This window comes from Artemia franciscana, chromosome 11, assembly GCF_032884065.1.
Source record: "Artemia franciscana chromosome 11, ASM3288406v1, whole genome shotgun sequence".
Taxonomy (NCBI): domain Eukaryota; kingdom Metazoa; phylum Arthropoda; class Branchiopoda; order Anostraca; family Artemiidae; genus Artemia; species Artemia franciscana.
The window spans coordinates 13,035,300-13,057,601 of NC_088873.1; the positions used below are offsets into that span (position 1 = coordinate 13,035,300).

The 22,302-nt window shown below is 36.4% G+C and overlaps 1 protein-coding gene across 1 annotated transcript in view; it reads left to right on the top strand.

The window, feature by feature from the left end:
* The first annotated feature begins 1,131 nt into the window (after positions 1-1,131).
* LOC136032834 (uncharacterized) overlaps positions 1,132-22,302 on the top strand; it is a 37,188-nt gene continuing 16,017 nt past the window's right edge. The window contains exon 1 of the mRNA XM_065713244.1: positions 1,132-1,587. Within this exon, the coding sequence (XP_065569316.1) occupies positions 1,240-1,587 (348 nt within the window). The 5' untranslated portion in view covers positions 1,132-1,239. The remainder of the gene's footprint in view (positions 1,588-22,302) is intronic.

Below are 22,302 nucleotides of genomic sequence, written 5' to 3' on the forward strand. Positions count from 1 at the left end.
AAAAATTGCTTAGAGTTGGCGCATATATTATGGATTGTTCGTCATTCCTTTAATTAAATACTAGTGCAGTGCATACTTGTCTGTCGTGAGTTTAAACCCCAACGTTCACTACTTCTGAATTAATAACATTTTCGGCAGTTCTTTTCTAGCCATTCGGGTTATAATTTTCCAAAGCTGTAGGAAAAATGGCTTGAATCCACTCAACTGGTGTCCCTGGCTCATTTTTCGAGGACAAAACCACTTGAGTTTGCTTGTTAACTCTTTAACGATAATAAAAAACATACATAAACAGATTTAGAGGGGGTGGAGGGGATTTCACTGCTCTGGCGTACCAGTAACAGCATTTTCAGCATTCCTGCAAATAGTCAACGGACTGTTCTCCATATTTTCTCTTGTGACTAAAATTATCACTACTTTTAAAATGAAGATGAAATTGTTGCAACAATTTAGTAAACGCTGAATTTGACTGTCAGCATTTTTTAAACTGAACCGTAAAAAAATACTCATTGTCAAAGAGCAACATAAGTATATACTTATATATGGAAGAACCGGTACATGTCTGTTAAACAAAACACAAAAAAGAAGTGAAGTGGGATCAATCATAATAAAATGTACCAAAACATGACGATAATATGATACCTTAGAAGCAAAATTACGGAAACTACGACAAAAAATTATGGAAAGCAGGCTGTGCAAAACGTATTATATTAAATATCTAACTTACCCTAACCCCTAACCACCTCCAAATATTAAGTATCTAATTAAAATAAACCTACATAGAAATTTTCTCACTCAAATTAAACAAATCATAATCGATTCGAGAAAGACAAACCTGTTTTTGTCAGATCTTAGACAGCGTAATTCTTGAGTGTGTTTCGTTAACAGACAAGTACCGAAGAACCCCTTTCTGTGAAATTACATTGAGAATTAGAATTTGTAGGATCAGAATGGTCTATTACCAAACATATATATTACCAAACATATATAGCCCAAAAACAATATTCACATATGATATTCCTTCAAACAGGTATTCGAATGCAGCTATACAGCATCAGGTAAAGAGGCCTATAACACAAAAAAGTTGTCAGTCATGGCTACAGGCCTAGGTTGTGTAAAATTATGAGCTTGTTCCTAAATTTGGGCTTGGACTTCGTTTTGAAGGATCAATGATTCACTTTTATTGTAAATCACTCAAGGTAATGGCAGACTGATGTAATAGAAACCTGCGTTTTAGAAAAAATGAGAGGTTTTAGTCGATCCATGAATATAAAAAACTTATATGTAATAACTATGTGTGGTATTTTGCTCATTTATTTAATGAAAAAGCAAAGAAACCAAGATGCCACAAAGTGCTTATCTTTTGAGGAAATGGTGGCGGAAAAGGTTAATATGGAGGATGAATGTCTTGTGAATTACGTGAAGAATAGAAGAATGTGTTATCCGTCAACGTTGCAGTATAACCTAACAACTCGGATTGATAAGAAAATAGGGTACGTAACTCCATTAACCCCACTTCAAAGTTACTTGAGTGAAAAGGACGCCCCCTGGATTGAAGCCCTGATTGCCGTAGAAACATTTGTACCAAAGGTAATACTTCTAAGTGAAAAAGTTCCTTTAAGATAGTTTTTATATGTCTAGTTATTTAGATACTTGCTTAAAACTGAAGGACTGGGACCGCAGGGGTAAAATTTTAGCTTAGGGGCTTTTTAATATATTAAAAAATAGTTGATGTAGGTGAATGGATCTTTGAGGGAAGCATCCGCTCCTTGTCCATTCAGAGCGCAATGACCTTTGATGACCTTATGTTATAAGAGAAAAACCTTGGAACATACATCTTCTACTCAAATGACGCACAAGAAAGGTGCTTTTAACCTCATACCTCCGATCACTTCCAGTTTATAAAGTTTTAAAGATGAGTAAATATTTGGCCCAAAATTGGAAAAAAATTGATATGGCTTCAAGTTCCACTGATATAATAGGAATTGCATTTTCAAAAAAAGCTAATTTAAAAGAGACTAAAAACTCAAAATTAAGTTACATTTTTTTTTTGCCAGAATTCAGATAGGAATACACCTGCTCTCGTGCATGCAATCTTCTAAGCCCTAGAAATAAGAATATAGTAGACATAGTAATTTGGCAATGTCTCCCCAGCATATGTTTTTGGCCCCGGATCCATTCCTGAAAATATATCTCACCTAACTAAACTACTTTTCAAGATAGCAAGAAGCTCCAAAAACAGAATTTTACTATAGGATTATTCACTGAGGGGAGGGTTTTCCAGATTTTCTCTCCAAATTTCAAGACTATTAAGACTTTTCAGACAACTATTGTATTCTCGATATAGTTCACTTGTTTTTTTTTTATACTATTGCCTCCTCCCCTAAACATATTTACACAAATCTGTCTAAATAGGGAGCTCTAGGTTTGGAGAATAAAAACTGTTATATTTTATGTATAGGCTGCCTATTTTTTTTTAGTCATACATTAGCCCCCCCCCCCTAAAAACTTATACGAATGCATCCAAACAGGGAGCTCAACGTTTTGGAGAATAGATCATAAGATAAACAATATTGTGTTCTTTTCTTATCCTCATCGTTTCTTATCCAAAAGAGATGACATATATCAATTCTAAGAAGTGGTATTTGAAACTTTGAAAGACGGATTAACCCTACAGTCCAGTAAAAATTTTGTTTTGACCCGGCCTGTGAGCAACAGAAATGTTTTTTTGTACGAAAACGCTCAGAAACATGTGCTTAGTAACATATTCAAAAATCAGCCAAAATCGGCCGTGCAGAAATATCCCTTTTACTTCACGGAAAAGAGGGGGAAAGGGGCAGGGGGAATCTCGAAGTTAAGTTTTTGCAATTGTTTTATGGATTTAAAAGTCATTTTTTAATTCAAGTATGTGGAGACCAAAAATGACACCAGAATTAGGAAATTCTATCATTTAATACCCCATTCCCACCCCAAGCAAGGTAAGAGGTGGATGACAAATCAGAATCTTAATTTGGTCACTATTTGGTGGATTGAAAATTTGTTTCCTATTAAGGAAACGACCACAAAGAAACCAAAAATGACATTAAAATTGAAAAATTATTTCACCTAGCACGCCATTTCAACCATAGGCGGGATCAGAAGGGGTAGAAATGCCATTTGTGGTATCATGACAGAATTATCTATAGTCGAAAAAAAAAGTACAATTGAAAGGTCGTTTCTTATTACTTCAAGTCCAGGGAGACACAAAAATAAAATGAGAATTAGGAAATTCCCTCACTTATCATCCCGTTTTCACCCAAAGCAAGGTCAGAGGGGGATAAAAAATCTGAATCTGACTTTGGTCAGAATTTTGTGGATTGCAAGGTCGTTTGACATTAGGATTGTAAAATGAAAAAAAAAACAAAAAAAACAACGAACATGACATTGGGGTTGTAAACCTATATCATTTAGTACACTATTTTTTCCATAAGCAAGGTCAGAGGGGGAGGAGTGAAAGCACCGTTTTTACTATTGGCCTAGTTTTCGTTTTAACGGTGCCTCTTTACAATTTCCCACCCGTGAACTCAAATATGAACTGACATTGGGCATCTCTACTAGTATCAAACCGACTTCGTAGGTGTGTTTGCTGGAAAGGGGGAGATAATTTTACTTGTAACGATATTTTTGCTGGAAATTCCTTCTTTTTTAGGGCTAAAGGGCGCAAATCTAAGCAGAAGATTTTTTAAATTCTTTTTAAGGTCTGTATTGGTTCTCCACAATTATTTTCACCCACTACCCTCACGCTTTAGCAATGAGGTGCAATGAGAACATCAGAAAATATGCCATTTTTAAATTTTTTCCTAGATTAAACAAAGTTGGCAATAATTGTAAAAAAAAGCGTGAAAAGTGAAATTTAAAACAAAAAGAGTAAACAAGAACACTTAAACCACAATTTCGTCTTTGGCTCCTATGACTTGGAAAGGAAATAAATTTGATTAAAAACTACTAAAAATATTACAAAAAATATTAATAAAACACAAAATTTGGCCTAACTACATAAATTATTGAGATCATAATAGACTAAAGAAACGTTAAGGCAGCTCGTCCCATGGCACCGGCCACAAACAATAGTGCTGAAAAGATCATTCTTTTTGCAAATGCATTGACAGCTATCACAGTCACCTTTACAGCTACACTGAATCAATTTGAAAATGTTTTCAGGAGCAGGCGGTATATCAGTTATAATAGTCATGTAACTGTTAGATGATAGTTTCTAGTCCCAGTCTTCGGATTATAGAGCTGTCATGCAGCCGTGTCGTCATTTTAAAACAGACACGCAGGTAGTGGCACTGTACAGCAGCAGAAGTAGGCAATATCTGTTCAGGGTGGAAAAAACTAGTTGTATTGGCTACTTTTCATATGAAGAAATGGTTTTGGAGATAAGGATTTTTTGGATTCGTTAGAGCCTCGATGGCTGTCGCAATCAGTTCTTCCTTGTTCGCCGAAGACTAATAAAACATCTGACTGACTTCAGAAACATGATATCAGCTGTGGTGTGTGTGCTTCTCACCTCATCTAGGGTGCAAACGGGGTACTAAATGTCGCAATATTTTAATCCTATTGTCATTTCCGGTCTCCCTAGACTTGAATTAATAAGAAACGACCGTTCAATTGTATATTTTTACAATTATGTATTATATTATTATAATGCCACAAATGGTATTTTTACCTCTTCTTACCTTTCCTGGGGTGGAAATGGGGTACTAAGTGATGGGGTACTAAAATGTATATTTTAAATAGTGGTATAAGAATAACGGAAAAGATCCCAAGCTCGAATTGTTATATGATTTATTTCTGCTCGTCCTACTTTTGTTTGAAAAAGTGTATTTCTGTTAAAAATTCCTTTGATTAATTTTCATTTTTCACTTGATATAGTTTATTATGTATTAGAATCAGGAGTATTCGTAATTCTGTGAAATTGTAGTACTTGTGTGGTAGTAGTGACTACCACATGGTATATATCATTCATATGATATGGATATAAATCATTCATATGGGGTATCTTAGGTTTAGTCCCAGACGCATGGCCGAAAAGGACAATATTCGGCAATCTTTCATCCTTCATCCGAAGGATCTGACCTAGCCATCTCAACCTTTCTTTCATTATAGCCCTAGAAAGAGAGATTGAACCACATTTTTGTATAACCTACAAAATTCTATTTAAATTTAAAATACTAAAAAATTCTACGATAAACAAATAATTCTTTTCTAATTTTTCTTCCATTTATATTTGAAAATGAACTCTAAGTAAAATTATTTGGATCTATTTCCTTATCGTCCCCTGAGAGCGGTTTTGTCGTAACTAAGGTTTTCAAAATTCCGAGAAAAACGACTTTGAAATTTTCACCTTTGCTGGAACTTACACGGTACAACCGATTTTCTTCACAAATACATAAAAAAAAAGAGAAAAAATAAATAGGAGGGTCTCCTAAATATGAGATGGAAAAGGTGAAGTTTTCATTGTCAAAACATGAAATGAAATACAGATATGGCAATCCGACCTTACCGAAATTTTAGTAAACTTAGATACGACAGAATGTTGTGGGCTGCCTATTCTTTTCACCATTAAGATACGACAAACGAGTTCTGATGCAGCAATGCTATTTGAAAAATTATAAAAATTGAAAAACCTAAGAAACGTTCATTTTTTGTTGAGTTTCTTTGCTGGCCGCCGTTTTGTTTCAATGGAATCCTCCTCTGGATATGGATATCGCGCAGACGGAGAGGCTTCTAAACGTTCAGTATCCCCCTTGGCCTTGTAGTACTGTTCAATCTTGGTTTCAGAATACTTCTGGTCTTGGTTGGGGATGAACTTCAGGAGATACTTGACATCTTTGATTTTCGCATCAGGTAGATCAATATTTTTGCCACAAAGTTTGGGCAAAAAAAGACGTTCAACAACACGGACAGCCGAAGTGTTGGGACACTTTTAACCGAAGTACATTCTTGTGATATAGTAGCCATTTGCAAGTCTCCAGAGAAGGAAGTTTTGAACCAAACTCTCTTTGCGTTATCCTGATGGAACTCAAGTTGTTTTACCTTTGAATACGGTACTAACGAGTACTTGTACAGCTTTGCTGGCTTTTGAAAGTCAAAGAACTTTGACTGGGTCACTTGCAGGACATTCAAAGGACGTGTCTTTCTTACTTTCAGTAACTTCCTCACCAGATCTATTGGAGAAAACAAATCAAGGTGCTTTAGTCCCCACTCAATAGTGCTATGTACAGCATCGACCTCCTGTATAGTCGAATGACCTGGTTCACAATACTTCATAACCACCTTTTCTAAGCATGGAAATGTTCTTAGAACATCTTGGACGGCGAAGCTTATAATTGAGTTTCGGTTCTAGGACACGCAGGAGTCCGACCAAGTAATTAACTGACAGATATCAGGGTAAGTATCAAGAACTTTTTCTAGTATGGTCAATAGTCCACTAGCTATTTCGTTTGCTCCACGCCCAGCCTCAAACTCGGACCAAATGCAACAGTATACCTCATTGATTTTCTTACTGTTTCTGACTGTTAGAAGCTTACTGTTTCATTATAAATCCATTGTTTAAATGTTATATAATCTACAAGCACCAATTATTCAACGATTAAGTTGGATAAATAAATTTTATTTTGCCGTTTATGCCGTTTTCTTCTTCCTTTAAGCTAATTTTTCAATTAAAGTATGCGTTTTCGGTCGTTTTTGACAAAATAATACCACGTTTTCTCAGCGTCAAAATTATTTATAGTTAGGTTAGGTTGGGTTAGTTAGGTTAGGCTGGGTTAGTTAGGTGAAGTCAAAAAGTGCTTAAATTTGAATTTGCGATAGAAGCGATTATTAAATTCGTAAAGAACATAAAAAAAGGCATCGAGTGGTATGTTCACTTTATTTGTAAGTCAATAATACGAACTGCGAAAAATTTACCGACAGGCTGCTGCGTTACAAGGAAGCACTACCAAAATACGATCATAGCCAAGATTTATTCTGACCACTGATACGCAACAAAAATCATGACAAATCTCGTATTTGATAATATTAAATTATACTCTATATATGTACAATGTATAACATAATATATATAATATAAGATATAATATACATTATATTCTTGGAACAAAATATTAGTCAATTCCACAAAAATGAGGTAGTGGATTCCTGTAAATATTGTGCAGCTTGTGCAGATGTTAATAATGTCCGTTTGTGACTCATTGTGAAACTTTTACCAAATCTTTTCTTCTTCAAAAGTGTAAATCGACGAAGTTACGACAAAAATGCCCATGTAATTTTCCCATATGAGATACGACAAAACCGCTCTTAACAAAACGGCAAAATTTGAGATATGGTAAACGAGAAATTTAAAATTGAAGCACTTCTAGCTGAGGTACAATAAAATTGTCGACTGAATCGGATAGAGCAAAAAATTTCACATTAGATGGCAGTCTTAACTCCACTTCCCGAAAAAGTTGCAGATACGACAAAACCGCTCTCAGGGGACGTTATATCTTCTTTTTATATAAAAAAAAAAATACACTAATGACCACAATTCACATCGTTAAAGTTTTGGACTTGATTAGAATGACAGGCAATAGTTTTATTTATAGTCTTTAAGTAGTTGGGAATTTAATTTCCAGGTTGGACTCCAAAAGAATCATAAAATTCTAAATGAGTAATTGGGATCATTGAACTAACAAGTCCAATGTGTCCCAGGGGATCCCTTGCAGTCATAATTATTTACACTACTTTCTTTCTTCTTTATTTTACTTAACAAGAAATCTCGAGAAAAAGCATCTCGTAAATAAGGACTATGACCTAATTCATTCATAACATGAATATTTGTCAACGCTATGATTTGATTTTCATTCTTTGTGACATTCACTGTTTTTTTTTAGAAGTGAGAATTCTTTCAATTGTTAAATCTCAGCTTCAGTAACTTTTCTGGTTCTTCCACGCTGTGTAGGTACTTTAACCACTTCTACTTGTATTTTCTTCGGCCGACCACGTTGTTTGGAACTTTCAACAACCACTTTCGATCCAGATCCAGTAATTTTGTGCGTACTGGGTAATTTTTAACCACGACCTTTCAGTAAAGTTCCCAGTAATATTAAACCTTCACCTTTAGCGTTTGAAGAATCGGTAATTTTATCAACAGTTTTCTTTCCAGCATATGTACCAAATGCAGCTGCACTACTTGTTAGAGCAGCTTTACCATTTGCAGCTGCTAATGGTATTAAAAATTGAAGTGAGGCACCATTTTGAATCAGCTGATGATATGATATAGTTATAGAGACGTCTTTATTCTTTATTTTTTCTTCCTCAATTGTTCAGTAGGTTTTCTTCTACGCAATAGTTTAAGAGGTTCTATACCAACATTAATATTTTCTACTCAAATTTGGCAATTTTCTATTTTCTTATAACATCTGCTTATTTTTACTTTTTGAAGCGGAGATAATGAATAAAGTTTGCGTTTTTTTTTATTGATTTCAAATTTATCGAGAAGAGACAAGAACGGTAATCTTGAATGATTTTGAAATAGACGTTTTATAGGTTAAATCAATATCCCGTCCTTTATTTTCACTTTTGTATTTTTCAATCTTAGTCACCTGTCTTTTATGAAGTTATAGTATAACACTTCCTCGTTTATTCACTTTTGTATGCGTTACTCGCACTATACGTGCGAGTAACGCATATATATATATGCATATATATATATATATATATATATATATATATATATATATATATATATATATATATATAACTAATTTAGGAAAACAGTCTTCCTTTTCTCCTTCTGTCTCTTTTTTTTTTTTTTTTTTTTTTTTTTTTTTTTTTTTTTGTGTTTGTGCTGTAGCATTGGTGATTTCTCTTTTCATTATATATATATATATATATATATATATATATATATCTTCTATATATATAAAAATAAGTTGTCTGTGGATGTGTGGGTCTGTCTGTCGGGTGACGTCATGTTTGTGTATTGACTGACGTCATGAAGTTAGTTGTCGTCATTTTTGTTATGACGGTGACGTCATTAAAGATATTTAAGACATAAATTCACGTAGAAATCTATTAATGTTTAACTGTAAAATGACTGATGAACTTACAATGGCAATAGCCGAGGAAGATGCTCAAAGAGTCTATGCCAAAAAACTTGCGGCTGATAGAGAAAGTAAGAAAAGAAAGCGTACCGAGGAATCAAAAGAACAGCAAGGAAACAGGCTTGAGGCTGATAGAGAAAGTAAGAAAAGAAAGCGTGCCGAGGAATTAAAAGAACAGCAAGGAAACAGGCTTGAGGCTGATAGAGAAAGAAAGAACAGAAAGCGTGCCGAGGAACTACCAGAGCAACGCGAAACCAGACTTGCTGCTAAAAGAGAAAGTGAAAAAAGAATGCGTGCCGAGGAACTACCAGAGCAACATGAAACCAGACTTGCTGCTAAAAGAGAAAGTGAAAAAAGAAGGCATGCCGAGGAACTACCAAAGCAACATGAAACCAGACTTGCTGCTAAAAGAGAAAGTGAAAAAAGAAGGCGTGCCGAGGCACAAGAACAGCAAGAAATCAGGCTTGCTGCTGATAGAGAAAGTAAGAAAAGAAAGCGTGCCGAGGTATCAGAGCAACCTGAAAGTTATCGCCTGGCATTCAGGTACAGCCCAGTCGATGATTATAGCTTGAGTAGATGTGTTCAAATCGGGACTATGTCTAAAATTTGTCCCTATTGCAAGGCCTTGAAATTCAATGGTGAAACAATGGGAATGTGTTGCGCCTCAGGAAAAGTTAAACTTCCTCTATTGGCTGCACCACCAGAGCCATTGAAGACTTTCCTTACTGGAACTACGTCAGAATCTAAGCGTTTTTTGTCACAAATCAGAAAATATAACTCATGTTTCCAAATGACGTCGTTTGGAGCCCAAATCGAAAATCCAGATCAATTTATGTCTACTTTCAAAGTAAAAGGGCAAATTTATCATAGAGCAGGGTCCCTTCTACCATTCTCAGGCGAGGATCATAAATTTTTACAATTGTACTTCATCAGTGATAGAAATTCTGAATTGAATGCACGTTGCGAAATTTCTCCCAACGTTGAAAGGACAATCGTTTCCCAATTGCAACATCTTTTCCATGAAAATAATAATTTAGTGCGTCTGTTCAAAACAGCCATCGATTTGATGCCTACTGATACGCATAAAATTGTTATTTCCGCTGACAAAACGCCTCCTGGACAACATGTGCGTAGATACAATACTCCAACTATCACGAAGTGGCAATCGTTATGGTCGGTGATCAGTTTTTACCTCGAGATATTATTCTTCATAAGCGAAACGCTCATTTGTTAAGAATTGCTGAAACTCATCGATGCTACGATGCCCTACAATATCCTATCATTTTTTGGGATGGAGCCGACGGCTATCACTTTAATATTAAATTGATGAATCCAGCCACTAACAAAGAAATGAATAAGAAATGCAGTGCAATGCATTATTATTCCTATAGACTAATGATTCGGCAGGATGAAGAAAATTATATTTTAAAATGTCGTCAATTCTTTCACCAATTCGTCGTTGATATGTATGCTAAAATTGAATCAGAACGTTTGCTATATATCCGCCTGAATCAGACCAAGCTCCGCTCTGAACAATACATTCATTTGCGAGATGCAGTTATAAATGACGGTAATACCACAAACGTTGGAAGATTAACAATTTTATCTTCGTCATATGGTGGCAGTCCCCGTCATATACATGAATATGCTCAAGTTGCTATTGGGTATGTTCGTCTCTATGGTCGTCCAGATTTATTTTTACATTTACATGTAATCAATCTTGGGACGAGATACTGCAGCTTTTACTTCAAGGACAATCGGCGGTTCATAGACATGACATTACGGCCCGTGTCTTCCGGCAAAAGTTGAAATCACTGATAAACTACATAGTAAATTTTGAAGTGTTTGGGTCAGTGCGATGCTGGATGTACTCAGTGGAATGGCAAAAACGAGGTTTGCCACACGCACATATAATAATCTGGCTACATAAAAAAATTACTTCGAACGAAATTGATGATGTGATTTCCGCTGAAATACCTGATGAAAATGTCGATAAGGGTTTACATGATATTATTGTAAAAAATATGATACATGGACCTTGCGGTGCACTGAACGAAAATTCACCATGTATGGCCAAAGGAACGTGCACAAAGCAATATCCTCGACTTTTAGTATCCAACACAATTACTGGCAATGATGGTTACCCACAATATAGAAGAAGATCTACTGAAGATGGCGGTAAAACAGCAATAATGAAGAAGCGTAATGTTACCACCATCGAAGTAGATAACCAGTGGGTTGTTCCATATTCCCCATTATTATCAAAAACATTTAATGCACACATAAACGTTGAATACTGTAACTCCGTAAAGGCAATCAAATACATTTGTAAATACGTCAACAAAGGCAGTGACATGGCAGTTTTGGCTTGCAGCCCGAAATCAAAGATTTCGACGAAATCGTACGATATCAGGCTGGAAGATACACAAGCAGTAATGAAGCTGTTTGGCGAATTCTTTCATTTCTGATACATGAACGTAGTCCAGCTGTTGTTCACTTAGCGGTACATTTACAGAATGGTCAACGTGTTTATTTCTCGGAAACCAACGTGGAACAAAGAGCCCTGAATCTACCTGATACAAAGTTAACCGGTTTCTTGTCGCTTTGCAAAAATGATTCTTTTGCAAAAAAACTGCTGCATAACACGTAGAATACTAAAAATAAAGTATTTGAACGTCGAAAACAGGGTAAGTCAGTCGACGGCCAACCTACCATCTTCAAAGATACCACGATAGGAAGACTCTACACCGTTCACCCCAATCAACATGAATACTTCTTTCTACGCCTGCTTTTGGTGAATGTACCCGGTCCGACGTCCTTTGAATATTTGAGAACTGTAAACGGTACTATATATGACACTTACCGTAGTACATGCCAATCTCTGAATTTATTGGAGAATGACCAACACTGGGATAACTGCATCAATGACGCGTGCGAAACGTTAACTCCAAGTCAAATTCGTGCATTGTTTGGCATCATTTTGACAACTTGCTCTCCATCAGCTCCTACAGAGTTATGGGAAAAATATAAGTCAAAAATGTCCGAAGATATACCTCATCGAAAACAGTTAGAGACGTCAGTTATGACTTTTGATTTTACATCAGAAATTTATAACTACACTTTAGTTATTATAGAAGATTTTTGCGTACGTATGGCAAACAAACCTCTTCAGTATTTGGGAATGCCTTCACCTAACCATATCGCTGCTGTTTCGACATGTGTAGAATTGGATCGTGAACAAAGTTACAGTACGAGTGATGTATTGTCGTATGTACAAAATAACATTTCCAAGTTAACGTCGGAACAAAAAGACATTTATGATACGATAATGCACTGTGTCGATAACAATGTTGGAGAAATTTTCTTTTTGGATGCGCCAGGAGGTACTGGTAAAACGATTGTGATAAAACTGATTTTGGCATCAATTCGATCAAAAAATGATATAGCGTTGGCAATTGCGTCGTCCGGAATAGCCGCAACATTGCTGCCTGGTGGAAGAACTGCTCATTCCGCTTTGAAATTGCCTCTGAATTTGCATTCTACAGAAACTCCCACGTGCAATATTTCCAAATCATCTGGGATGGGTAAAGTATTGCAGCAATGCAAACTTATTATTTGGGATGAGTTCACAATAGCACACAAAAAATCGCTCGAGGCTCTGGATCAATGCTTGAAAGATTTGCGAGGGAAGTCGAAACCCTTTGGCACCACATTAATATTGCTTGCGGGAGATTTCGGGCAAACATTACCTATAATACCTAGATCAACTCCTGCAGACGAAATGAATGCTTGCCTGAAAAATTCTAATTTATGGGCACACGTAAAATCATTAAAATTAACTACAAATATGCGTGTCCGATTGCAAAACGATGACTCTGGTCAAATATTTTCAGATCAATTCCTGGCAATTGGAAACGGAAAGCTCCCAGTAGACTCAATTTCAGGACGCATACAACTACCTGCTGATTTCTGTAATTTAGTGACGTCCAAAAATGAATTGATTGAAAAAGTATTCCCGAATATTCTAAACAATTATAAAAATAATAAATGGCTAAGTGAAAGAGCGATTCTTGCACCCAAAAATATAAACGTCCACGAAATCAACAATATTGTTTTGACCAAGATTCGAGACCAGGCAGTCCTTTACAAGTCAGTCGACACAGTTTAGGAACCAAATGAAGCGGTTAATTATCCATCTGAATTTTTAAATTCCGTGGATCTTTTAGGGTTTCCACCACACGTGCTACAACTAAAAATAGGCGTACCAATAATACTTTTAAGAAATATAAACCCACCAAAGCTTTGCAATGGCACGCGACTTGCCGTAAAAAAAAAACAATGGAAAGCCTAATAGAGGCCACAACCTTGACAGGGCCTTTTGAGGGTGAGGCTGTTCTTATTCCTCGCATTCCCCTGATTCCAACGGATCTGCCTTTTCAATTTAAAAGATTGCAATTCCCAATTCGATTAGCATTTGCAATCACCATTAACAAAGCTCAAGGTCAATCATTAGAAAAATGTGGTATAAATCTTAATACTGATTGTTTTTCCCATGGACAATTGTACGTTGCATGTTCGAGGGTCGGTAAACCTGAAAATCTATTTATATGCAGCGACAATTGGACAGCGAAGAAAGTTGTATATTCGCAAGTTTTACGCAGTTAATTTGTATTGTATCTATCTATCTATCTATCTATATAAAAACGAGTTGTGTGTATGCATGTTTGTTTGTTTGTAAAAAGAGCGGTTGCATATGACGTCATTATTAGTACATAAGGCATTGTATATGCACAGACAATGGGAAAGCCAAGAATGTTGTATATTCGCAAGTTTTACGTAGTTTGAAACACATATATAAATCTATCTATGTTCACAGGTGGGACACAGGGACACAACTACAATGGCGCGTAATTAATATGGCGCGTAACGACTTACGCGCGCGGGGGGGCACGAAGCGCCCCACCAACTAGGTGTTGGGGTGGCGCGAAGCGCCACCCCACCAGCTAGTATATATATATATATATATATATATATATATATATATATATATATATATATATATATATATATATATATATATATATATATATATATATATATATATATATATATATATATATATATATATATATATATATATATATATATATATATATATATATATATATATATGAAATAAGTTTTAATTTTTTACTTTTGAAGTTCTGATAGATAAATCGTATACCCTTCTATTTATTAGAGTATTATTTTTATAAGTAAAAATCTAATATTATTTATTTCACTTCAATCTTCCTTTCGTTCTCTTCTGAAATTTGTCTGATTCTACCATTTTTTTTTTTTTTTATTGCAACATGTGAAAAATGCAAAATAGTTACAATTTGATTGTATAATTTTAGGTGTATCCAAATAGCTCTTAGAAACGTAGATTATTGATGTATTTCGTTTTCTACCTCTCATGAATAAATTTTCACTTTTTTCTTATCTGTATCTGTTACGAAATTTTCAAAGATAACTAAATTTTGACACTTGGGATCTAGATCATCTACGTCAACGATATTGTTTTTATCATTACTCGCAACCAAAGGATCCATGTAATTTTTTTCTTCCAAGACGTTAGTGTTAAGCATTAAATTTTTATATTTATCTGTTTCAAGATCTTTATTATGCAGATAAATTTTTTGAATGTATAAGTAATCGTAAATCAAATTAAAGAATAAGATGGTTTTACCTCATCCAGAGTTTCCTCAAATCAATAGTCGTAAAGGCAATAGAAGTGCTAGCAGATTTTTGTTTTTAAGGCGATCTTTATTTTTCCACATTTATATATGTTTGCGCTAGAACTCATGCGTTTTGGTGTGACTGTAGCAGGCGTAACTGAAGCTCGCCTTATAGGAAACGACTGTGAAGACATCGGTGAAGGCTATCACCTAATCTGGTCGGGTAATCAGAGAACCAAGTCTAATGGAGTCGCACTTGTACGAGAATCTCGGACCAGGGGTTGCCTCCTTTCTTACGGGCAAATATCCGACAGGATACTAACAGCACAAATCCTACACAAACATGGATAATGGACCATCATTGTCTGCTACGCCCCAACAAACCAAGCTCCAGATGAGATGAAAGATCGTTTTTACACCCAGCTGTCTAGCATCCTAGTAAAAGTATCCCCTCATGATGTTTTAACCCTTCTTGGCAACTTCAACGGCACTGTCAGAGATACAGACGGCGTTTGGGACAGTGCTCTAGGACCTGTAACACCCGACTGCTTGAACGACCTTGGGCTAAGGCTCCTTCAGCTGTGCAAGAGACACGATCAGTGATCCCCAACACCCTTTTCCAAAGGAAATAAGTTTACAAATATACCTGGTATAGCAATGACGGACGAACAAAAAAGATGTTAGACTATATAATCGTGTCCCGACGCTGGCGTTCCTCTATAACTAATTGCCGAACTTACAGAAGTGCAGAATTGGGAAACACTGACCACAGGCTTGTCGTCTCTAACCTTAGACCACGCCTGAAAGCCCAGAAAAGTGACCACCGTCCTCCCAAACTAGACCTGAACAATCTCGCAAACTCCAACACGCGCCAGGTCTATGCTGTCTCCATCCCAAACCATTTCGACTGACTTGATCAAGTTTCGGGATCTGAAGAAGCATGGCAACTATTCAAGGACGGCGTATTGCTTTCGGCCGAAAGTACTATCGGTCGTCTGAAGCCTGGATATCGCAAAAGTCGTGGATATCGCAGGAAACTCTAGATATTATTGAACAGCGTCGTAAAGCACGCCTAGCGAAGGACATGGTTACCTACAGACGTCTAAACGGCATAAGAAATAAATTCCTCCACAGAGACAGAAAGTTGTTCACCGAGAAAAAGGCCTCTGATCTCGAGGAGGCCGCCAGAAAGGGTGACACATGCTCTCTATACAAACACCTTCGGGATTTTGCAAATGAAAAGCCATCCTCCCTAGGCCCTATCATATCTAATGATGGAAATATTATCACTGACGAGAGTGCTCAACTCTCTGCCTGCAAAGATCACTTCTCTTCGCTTCTATCCCTGGACTGTGATAGCCAGCCCGACCCTGACCTTTTCCAAGTTGCATCCAACACCCCTGAGGCCCCGTGTGCAAGTGTGCCCCACCCTTTCACCTCTACAGAAATCTTGAAATCTCTGAAACGGAAGAAAAACAACCGAGCCCCAGGAGTCTGTGGTATCCCTGCAGAACTGCTGAAATATGGTGGGGCAGCGACCCTTCTCTGGCTGCAAGTACTGTTTTCCATAGTATTTCGTACATAATTGATTCCAAAAGACTGGCAAGCGGGCATCATTCTACCTCTCTGGAAACGGAAAGGCAGTCGCAGAATCTGCTCCAACTATCGTGGCATCAGATTCCTCTCTGTGCCCTGTAAGCTCTTCGTTATGACCCTCCTGGACCGCTGTATCACTTTCTTCAGAAGCCAACGAAGAATCCAACAGGCATGCTTCATGCCAGGAAGGTCCACCGTAGAGCAAATATTCACAATGCGGCAGCTGATGGAAAAGACTCGAGAATTTCAACAAAAAGCATATGTAGCCTTTGTGGATTTCAAGGCAGCTTTCGATTCTGTCGACCGGCAATCACTCTGGCTCATACTGAAAACAACAGGACTACCAACGAAGTACCGCAACCTGTTCGAGCGGCTCCACGAAGGGACTGAGAGCTGCGTGCAAGTCAATGGCAGACGCAGCTCATCTTTTAAAATCAATACAGGAGTCCGTCAGGGTTGTGCTGCTACCCCAGAACTATTTAATTGTGTCATCGACTACATTATGACTCGGACCATAAACCGCCTCCAGTTTGGGTTGCATTACGGTGATAGAGTACTTTCAGACGCTGACTATGTCGATGACCTTGCTCTTGTCTCCGATTCACCGGCGAAGCTCATAGAAGCCCTAGAAATCCTTGCTGATGAAGCCTTAAAGATTGGCAGAAGACAAAAGTGATGTTTGTTGAACCCTGTAACTCGCCGAGTCCCCCGCCAGTCCTAATGGTCGGTGACAAACCAGCTGAGATTGTTGAGGAATTTACATACCTTGGCTCTATCCCCTCAAATGACAGATCAATCCTTAAAGATCTAATGCACCGAATTGCCAAAGCCTCAGCAGTAGTGGGGAGACTAAGTGCCCTTTGGAGGAAACCGTCTATCAGCCGTAGGACCAAGATGCGCATATACAATGCTTCGGTGGGATCCGTGATTCTTTATGGAGCCGAAACTTGGCCAGCCACTCAGTCTGTGCTTAGCACCGTAAATATAGCCCAAACAAAACATCTTCACCGCATTGAAGGACTACGCTGGCACGATTTTGTTAGCAACGAGAACCTCCTGGCGTTAACTGCTCAAACGCCCTTCTCAGTCCAACTCGCCCAACGAACACTACGCTGGTACGGGCATCTCCTTCGCATGCACCCCGACACTCCCGCACGAACGATTTTTGACTTTGATCCCGTGCTGCACGGTGGGAAACGCCCAAGAGGTCGTCCCCCAACCAGATGGAAGGACACGACAGGTACCTTCTTAGTCATGGCAAATATTCAGGAGGATGTCCACATCCTTGCAAGAGACCGGTCCAAATGGAGGCACCATGTAGCATCACTCTCGACGCCGGAAGCATTTCGGCAGGAGCATTAAGTCAAGTAAGTAAGTATATACTTTAGCAGGTGCTTTTCCATTCAGTTACCTGGTAAAAATTTTTCTTAAGTAAAATTCAGCTGTGAAGCTTATAGCTTTGAAGCTTATAGCTTTAATTTAATTATGAATCTTATATTCAATACCTAGCCAGCTTGACTATAATACCCTTATTAGCTTAATAATACTTTAACTAGCTTATAGATTCAAGGGATTAAATCCCCAGGGTACTGTCTTTGCTTTATTTTTCAACACTTTTCTTTTGTAACTAAGATCAAGAGCTTTTTTTATTTTGCTTTTCTAAAAACATTCTATGTTTATTTGCTCTTAAGGTATACTGAGTTTCTGATAAGCTTTCCACTTTTCCGGATAATACGTCTTTGTAATTCTTTAAAGACATTCGTTATGATATCTTTCAATGTTTTCTTTGCTTTGGTTTCGTCGTCATCATCTTTTAAATAAGCGTATTCTTTGATCTTGAACCTACAAACTCAGACATTATTGTTCCAGATAATTCATCCTTCATCATACCTATCACTTTTTTATTGACTGTGGGGAAGTTATAAGGGTTATTTTTTTAAAATCCGAAGCATCGAGTTTTTCTCAGAGGTTTGCTTTAATATCTTCATCAAAATCTTCAGTTGGAATATCATAAATAAAACTGTGTAAAACTGTGTTACACAGACAGTGCTCTAGTTAACTGTGTTACAGGTCCTAGAGCACTGTCCCAAACGCCGTCTGTATCTCTGACAGTGCCGTTGAAGTTGCCAAGAAAGGTAAAACATCATGAGGGGATACTTTTACTAGGATGCTAGACAGCTGGGTGTAAAAACGATCTTTCATCTCATCTGGAGCTTGGTTTGTTGGGGCGTAGCAGACAATGATGGTCCATTATCCATGTTTGTGTAGGATTTGTGCTGTTAGTATCCTGTCGGATATTTGCCCGTAAGAAAGGAGGCAACCCCTGGTCCGAGATTCTCGTACAAGTGCGACTCCATTAGACTTGGTTCTCTGATTACCTTGGAACTATTTTGCATTTTTCACATGTTGCAATAAAAAAAAAAAAAATGGTAGAATCAGACAAATTTCAGAAAAGAACGAAAGGAAGATTGAAGTGAAATAAATAATATTAGATTTTTACTTATAAAAATAATACTCTAATAAATAGAAGGGTATACGATTTATCTATCAGAACTTCAAAAGTAAAAAATTAAAACGTATTTCATATATATATATATATATATATATATATATACTAGCTGTTGGGGTGGCGCTTCGCGCCACCCCAACACCTAGTTGGTGGGGGCGCTTCGCGCCCCCCCCAAGCCCCCCCGCGCGCGTAAGTCGTTACGCGCCATAATAGTTACGCGCCATTGTAGTTGTGTCCCTATGTCCCACCTGTGAATATAGATAGATATATATATATATATATATATATATATATATATATATATATATATATATATATATATATATATATATATATATATATATGGTTTTAACTACGTAAAACTTGCGAATATACAACATTCTTTGCTGTCCCATTGTCTTTGCATATAAATAGATTGTCAGGTTTACCGACTCTTGAACATGCAACATATAATGGTCCATGGGAAAACAATCTGTATTCAGATCTATGCCTCATGATTCTAATGATTGCCCTTGAGCTTTGTTGATGGTGATTGCTAATCGACCATTCCCTGTCCCGGTGTCCCGGTCGTCATTTACATCCCCCTGTTTCCCCCGGTGTCCCCGTTGTAGTTGTGTCCCTGTGTCCCGGTCGTCATTTATATTCCCTGTGTCCCGGTCGTCATTTGTATCCCGGTGTCCCGGTCTGTATATACATTCGTTTTTTAGTTTTGTTTTTCTCCTTTATTTTTTTCCTTTTTTTTTCTTTTTTAGCTTATTTAGATTTTTAGATTTTTTAGTTTTTTTATTAGTTTTTAGTTTTTTTTTCTTTTTAGTTTTTTTGTCCCGGTCGTCATTTATATCCCCCTGTTTCCCCCGGTGTCCCCGTTGGTTTTTCTCCTTTATTTTTTTCCTTTTTTTTTCTTTTTTAGTTTATTTAGATTTTTAGATTTTTTAGTTTTTTTATTAGTTTTTAGTTTTTTTTTCTTTTTAGTTTTTTTGTAGTTTTTAACTTCTTTTTAGTTTTGTTAATTTTTTTTTTTTACTTATGTCCTGGTCGTCATTCATACTCCCTGTGTCCCGGTGCTTCCCGGTGCTTTGTTGATTGCTAATCGAACATTCCTTTTGTCCTGGTCGCTTTCTCTTTGAGTTTCGTCATTTATTTTTTTCTTTTTTAGTTCTTTTAGTTTTTACCTTTTTTAGTTTTTTTTAGTTTTTTAGATGAAAATTTTTTTTAGTTTTTTCCTTTTTTTCTTTTTAGTTTTTTATTGGTTTTTACCTTTATTTTAGCTTATTTTTCAGTTTTTTCCTTTTTTTTAGTTTTTTTTTATTTTTTATTTTTTTTAGTTTTTTACCTTTTTTTAGTTTTTTTAGTTTTTTTAGTTTTTTAGCTTTTTTACTTTTTTTATTAGTTTTTAGTTTTTTTTTGTAGTTTTTGCCTTTTTTTAGTTTTTTTAGTTTTTTTTTTAGTTTTTTATTGGTTTTTACCTTTATTTTAGCTTATTTTTCAGTTTTTTCCCTTTTTTTTAGTTTTTTTTAGTTTTTAGTTTTTTTCGTTTTTTACCTTTTTTTTAGTTTTTTTAGTTTTTTTAGTTTTTTAGCTTTTTTATTTTTTTTATTAGTTTTTAGTTTTTTTTGTAGTTTTTGCCTTTTTTTAGTTTTTTTAGTTTTTTAGCTTTTTTATTAGTTTTTAGTTTTTTTTGTAGTTTTTGCCTTTTTTTAGTTTTTTTAGTTTTTTAGCTTTTTTATTTTTTTTATTAGTTTTTAGTTTTTTTTGTAGTTTTTGCCTTTTTTAGTTTTTTCAGTTTTGACGTCACCTGATCCAGTTTTTTCAGGTGACGTCACCTGACACATCCATCCACACATCCACAGACAGACAACTTATTTTTATATATATAGAAGATATATGTATATATATATATATATATATATATATATATATATATATATATATATATATATATATATACTAGCTGGTGGGGTGGCGCTTCGCGCCACCCCAGCACCTAGTTGGTGGGGCGCTTCGTGCCCCCCCGCGCGCGTAAGTCGTTACGCGCCATATTAATTACGCGCCATTGTAGTTGTGTCCCTGTGTCCCACCTGTGAACATAGATAGATTTATATATGTGTTTCAAACTACGTAAAACTTGCGAATATACAACATTCTTGGCTTTCCCATTGTCTGTGCATATACAAAGCCTTATGTACTAATAATGACGTCATATGCAACCGCTCTTTTTACAAACAAACAAACATGCATACACACAACTCGTTTTTATATAGATAGATAGATAGATAGATACAATACAAATTAACTGCGTAAAACTTGCGAATATACAACCTTCTTCGCTGTCCAATTGTCGCTGCATATAAATAGATTTTCAGGTTTACCGACCCTCGAACATGCAACGTACAATTGTCCATGGGAAAAACAATCAGTATTAAGATTTATACCACATTTTTCTAATGATTGACCTTGAGCTTTGTTAATGGTGATTGCAAATGCTAATCGAATTGGGAATTGCAATCTTTTAAATTGAAAAGGCAGATCCGTTGGAATCAGGGGAATGCGAGGAATAAGAACAGCCTCACCCTCAAAAGGCCCTGTCAAGGTTGTGGCCTCTATTAGGTTTTCCATTGTTTTTTTTTACGGCAAGTCGCGTGCCATTGCAAAGCTTTGGTGGGTTTATATTTCTTAAAAGTATTATTGGTACGCCTATTTTTAGTTGTAGCACGTGTGGTGGAAACCCTAAAAGATCCACGGAATTTAAAAATTCAGATGGATAATTAACCGCTTCATTTGGTTCCTAAACTGTGTCGACTGACTTGTAAAGGACTGCCTGGTCTCGAATCTTGGTCAAAACAATATTGTTGATTTCGTGGACGTTTATATTTTTGGGTGCAAGAATCGCTCTTTCACTTAGCCATTTATTATTTTTATAATTGTTTAGAATATTCGGGAATACTTTTTCAATCAATTCATTTTTGGACGTCACTAAATTACAGAAATCAGCAGGTAGTTGTATGCGTCCTGAAATTGAGTCTACTGGGAGCTTTCCGTTTCCAATTGCCAGGAATTGATCTGAAAATATTTGACCAGAGTCATCGTTTTGCAATCGGACACGCATATTTGTAGTTAATTTTAATGATTTTACGTGTGCCCATAAATTAGAATTTTTCAGGCAAGCATTCATTTCGTCTGCAGGAGTTGATCTAGGTATTATAGGTAATGTTTGCCCGAAATCTCCCGCAAGCAATATTAATGTGGTGCCAAAGGGTTTCGACTTCCCTCGCAAATCTTTCAAACATTGATCCAGAGCCTCGAGCGATTTTTTGTGTGCTATTGTGAACTCATCCCAAATAATAAGTTTGCATTG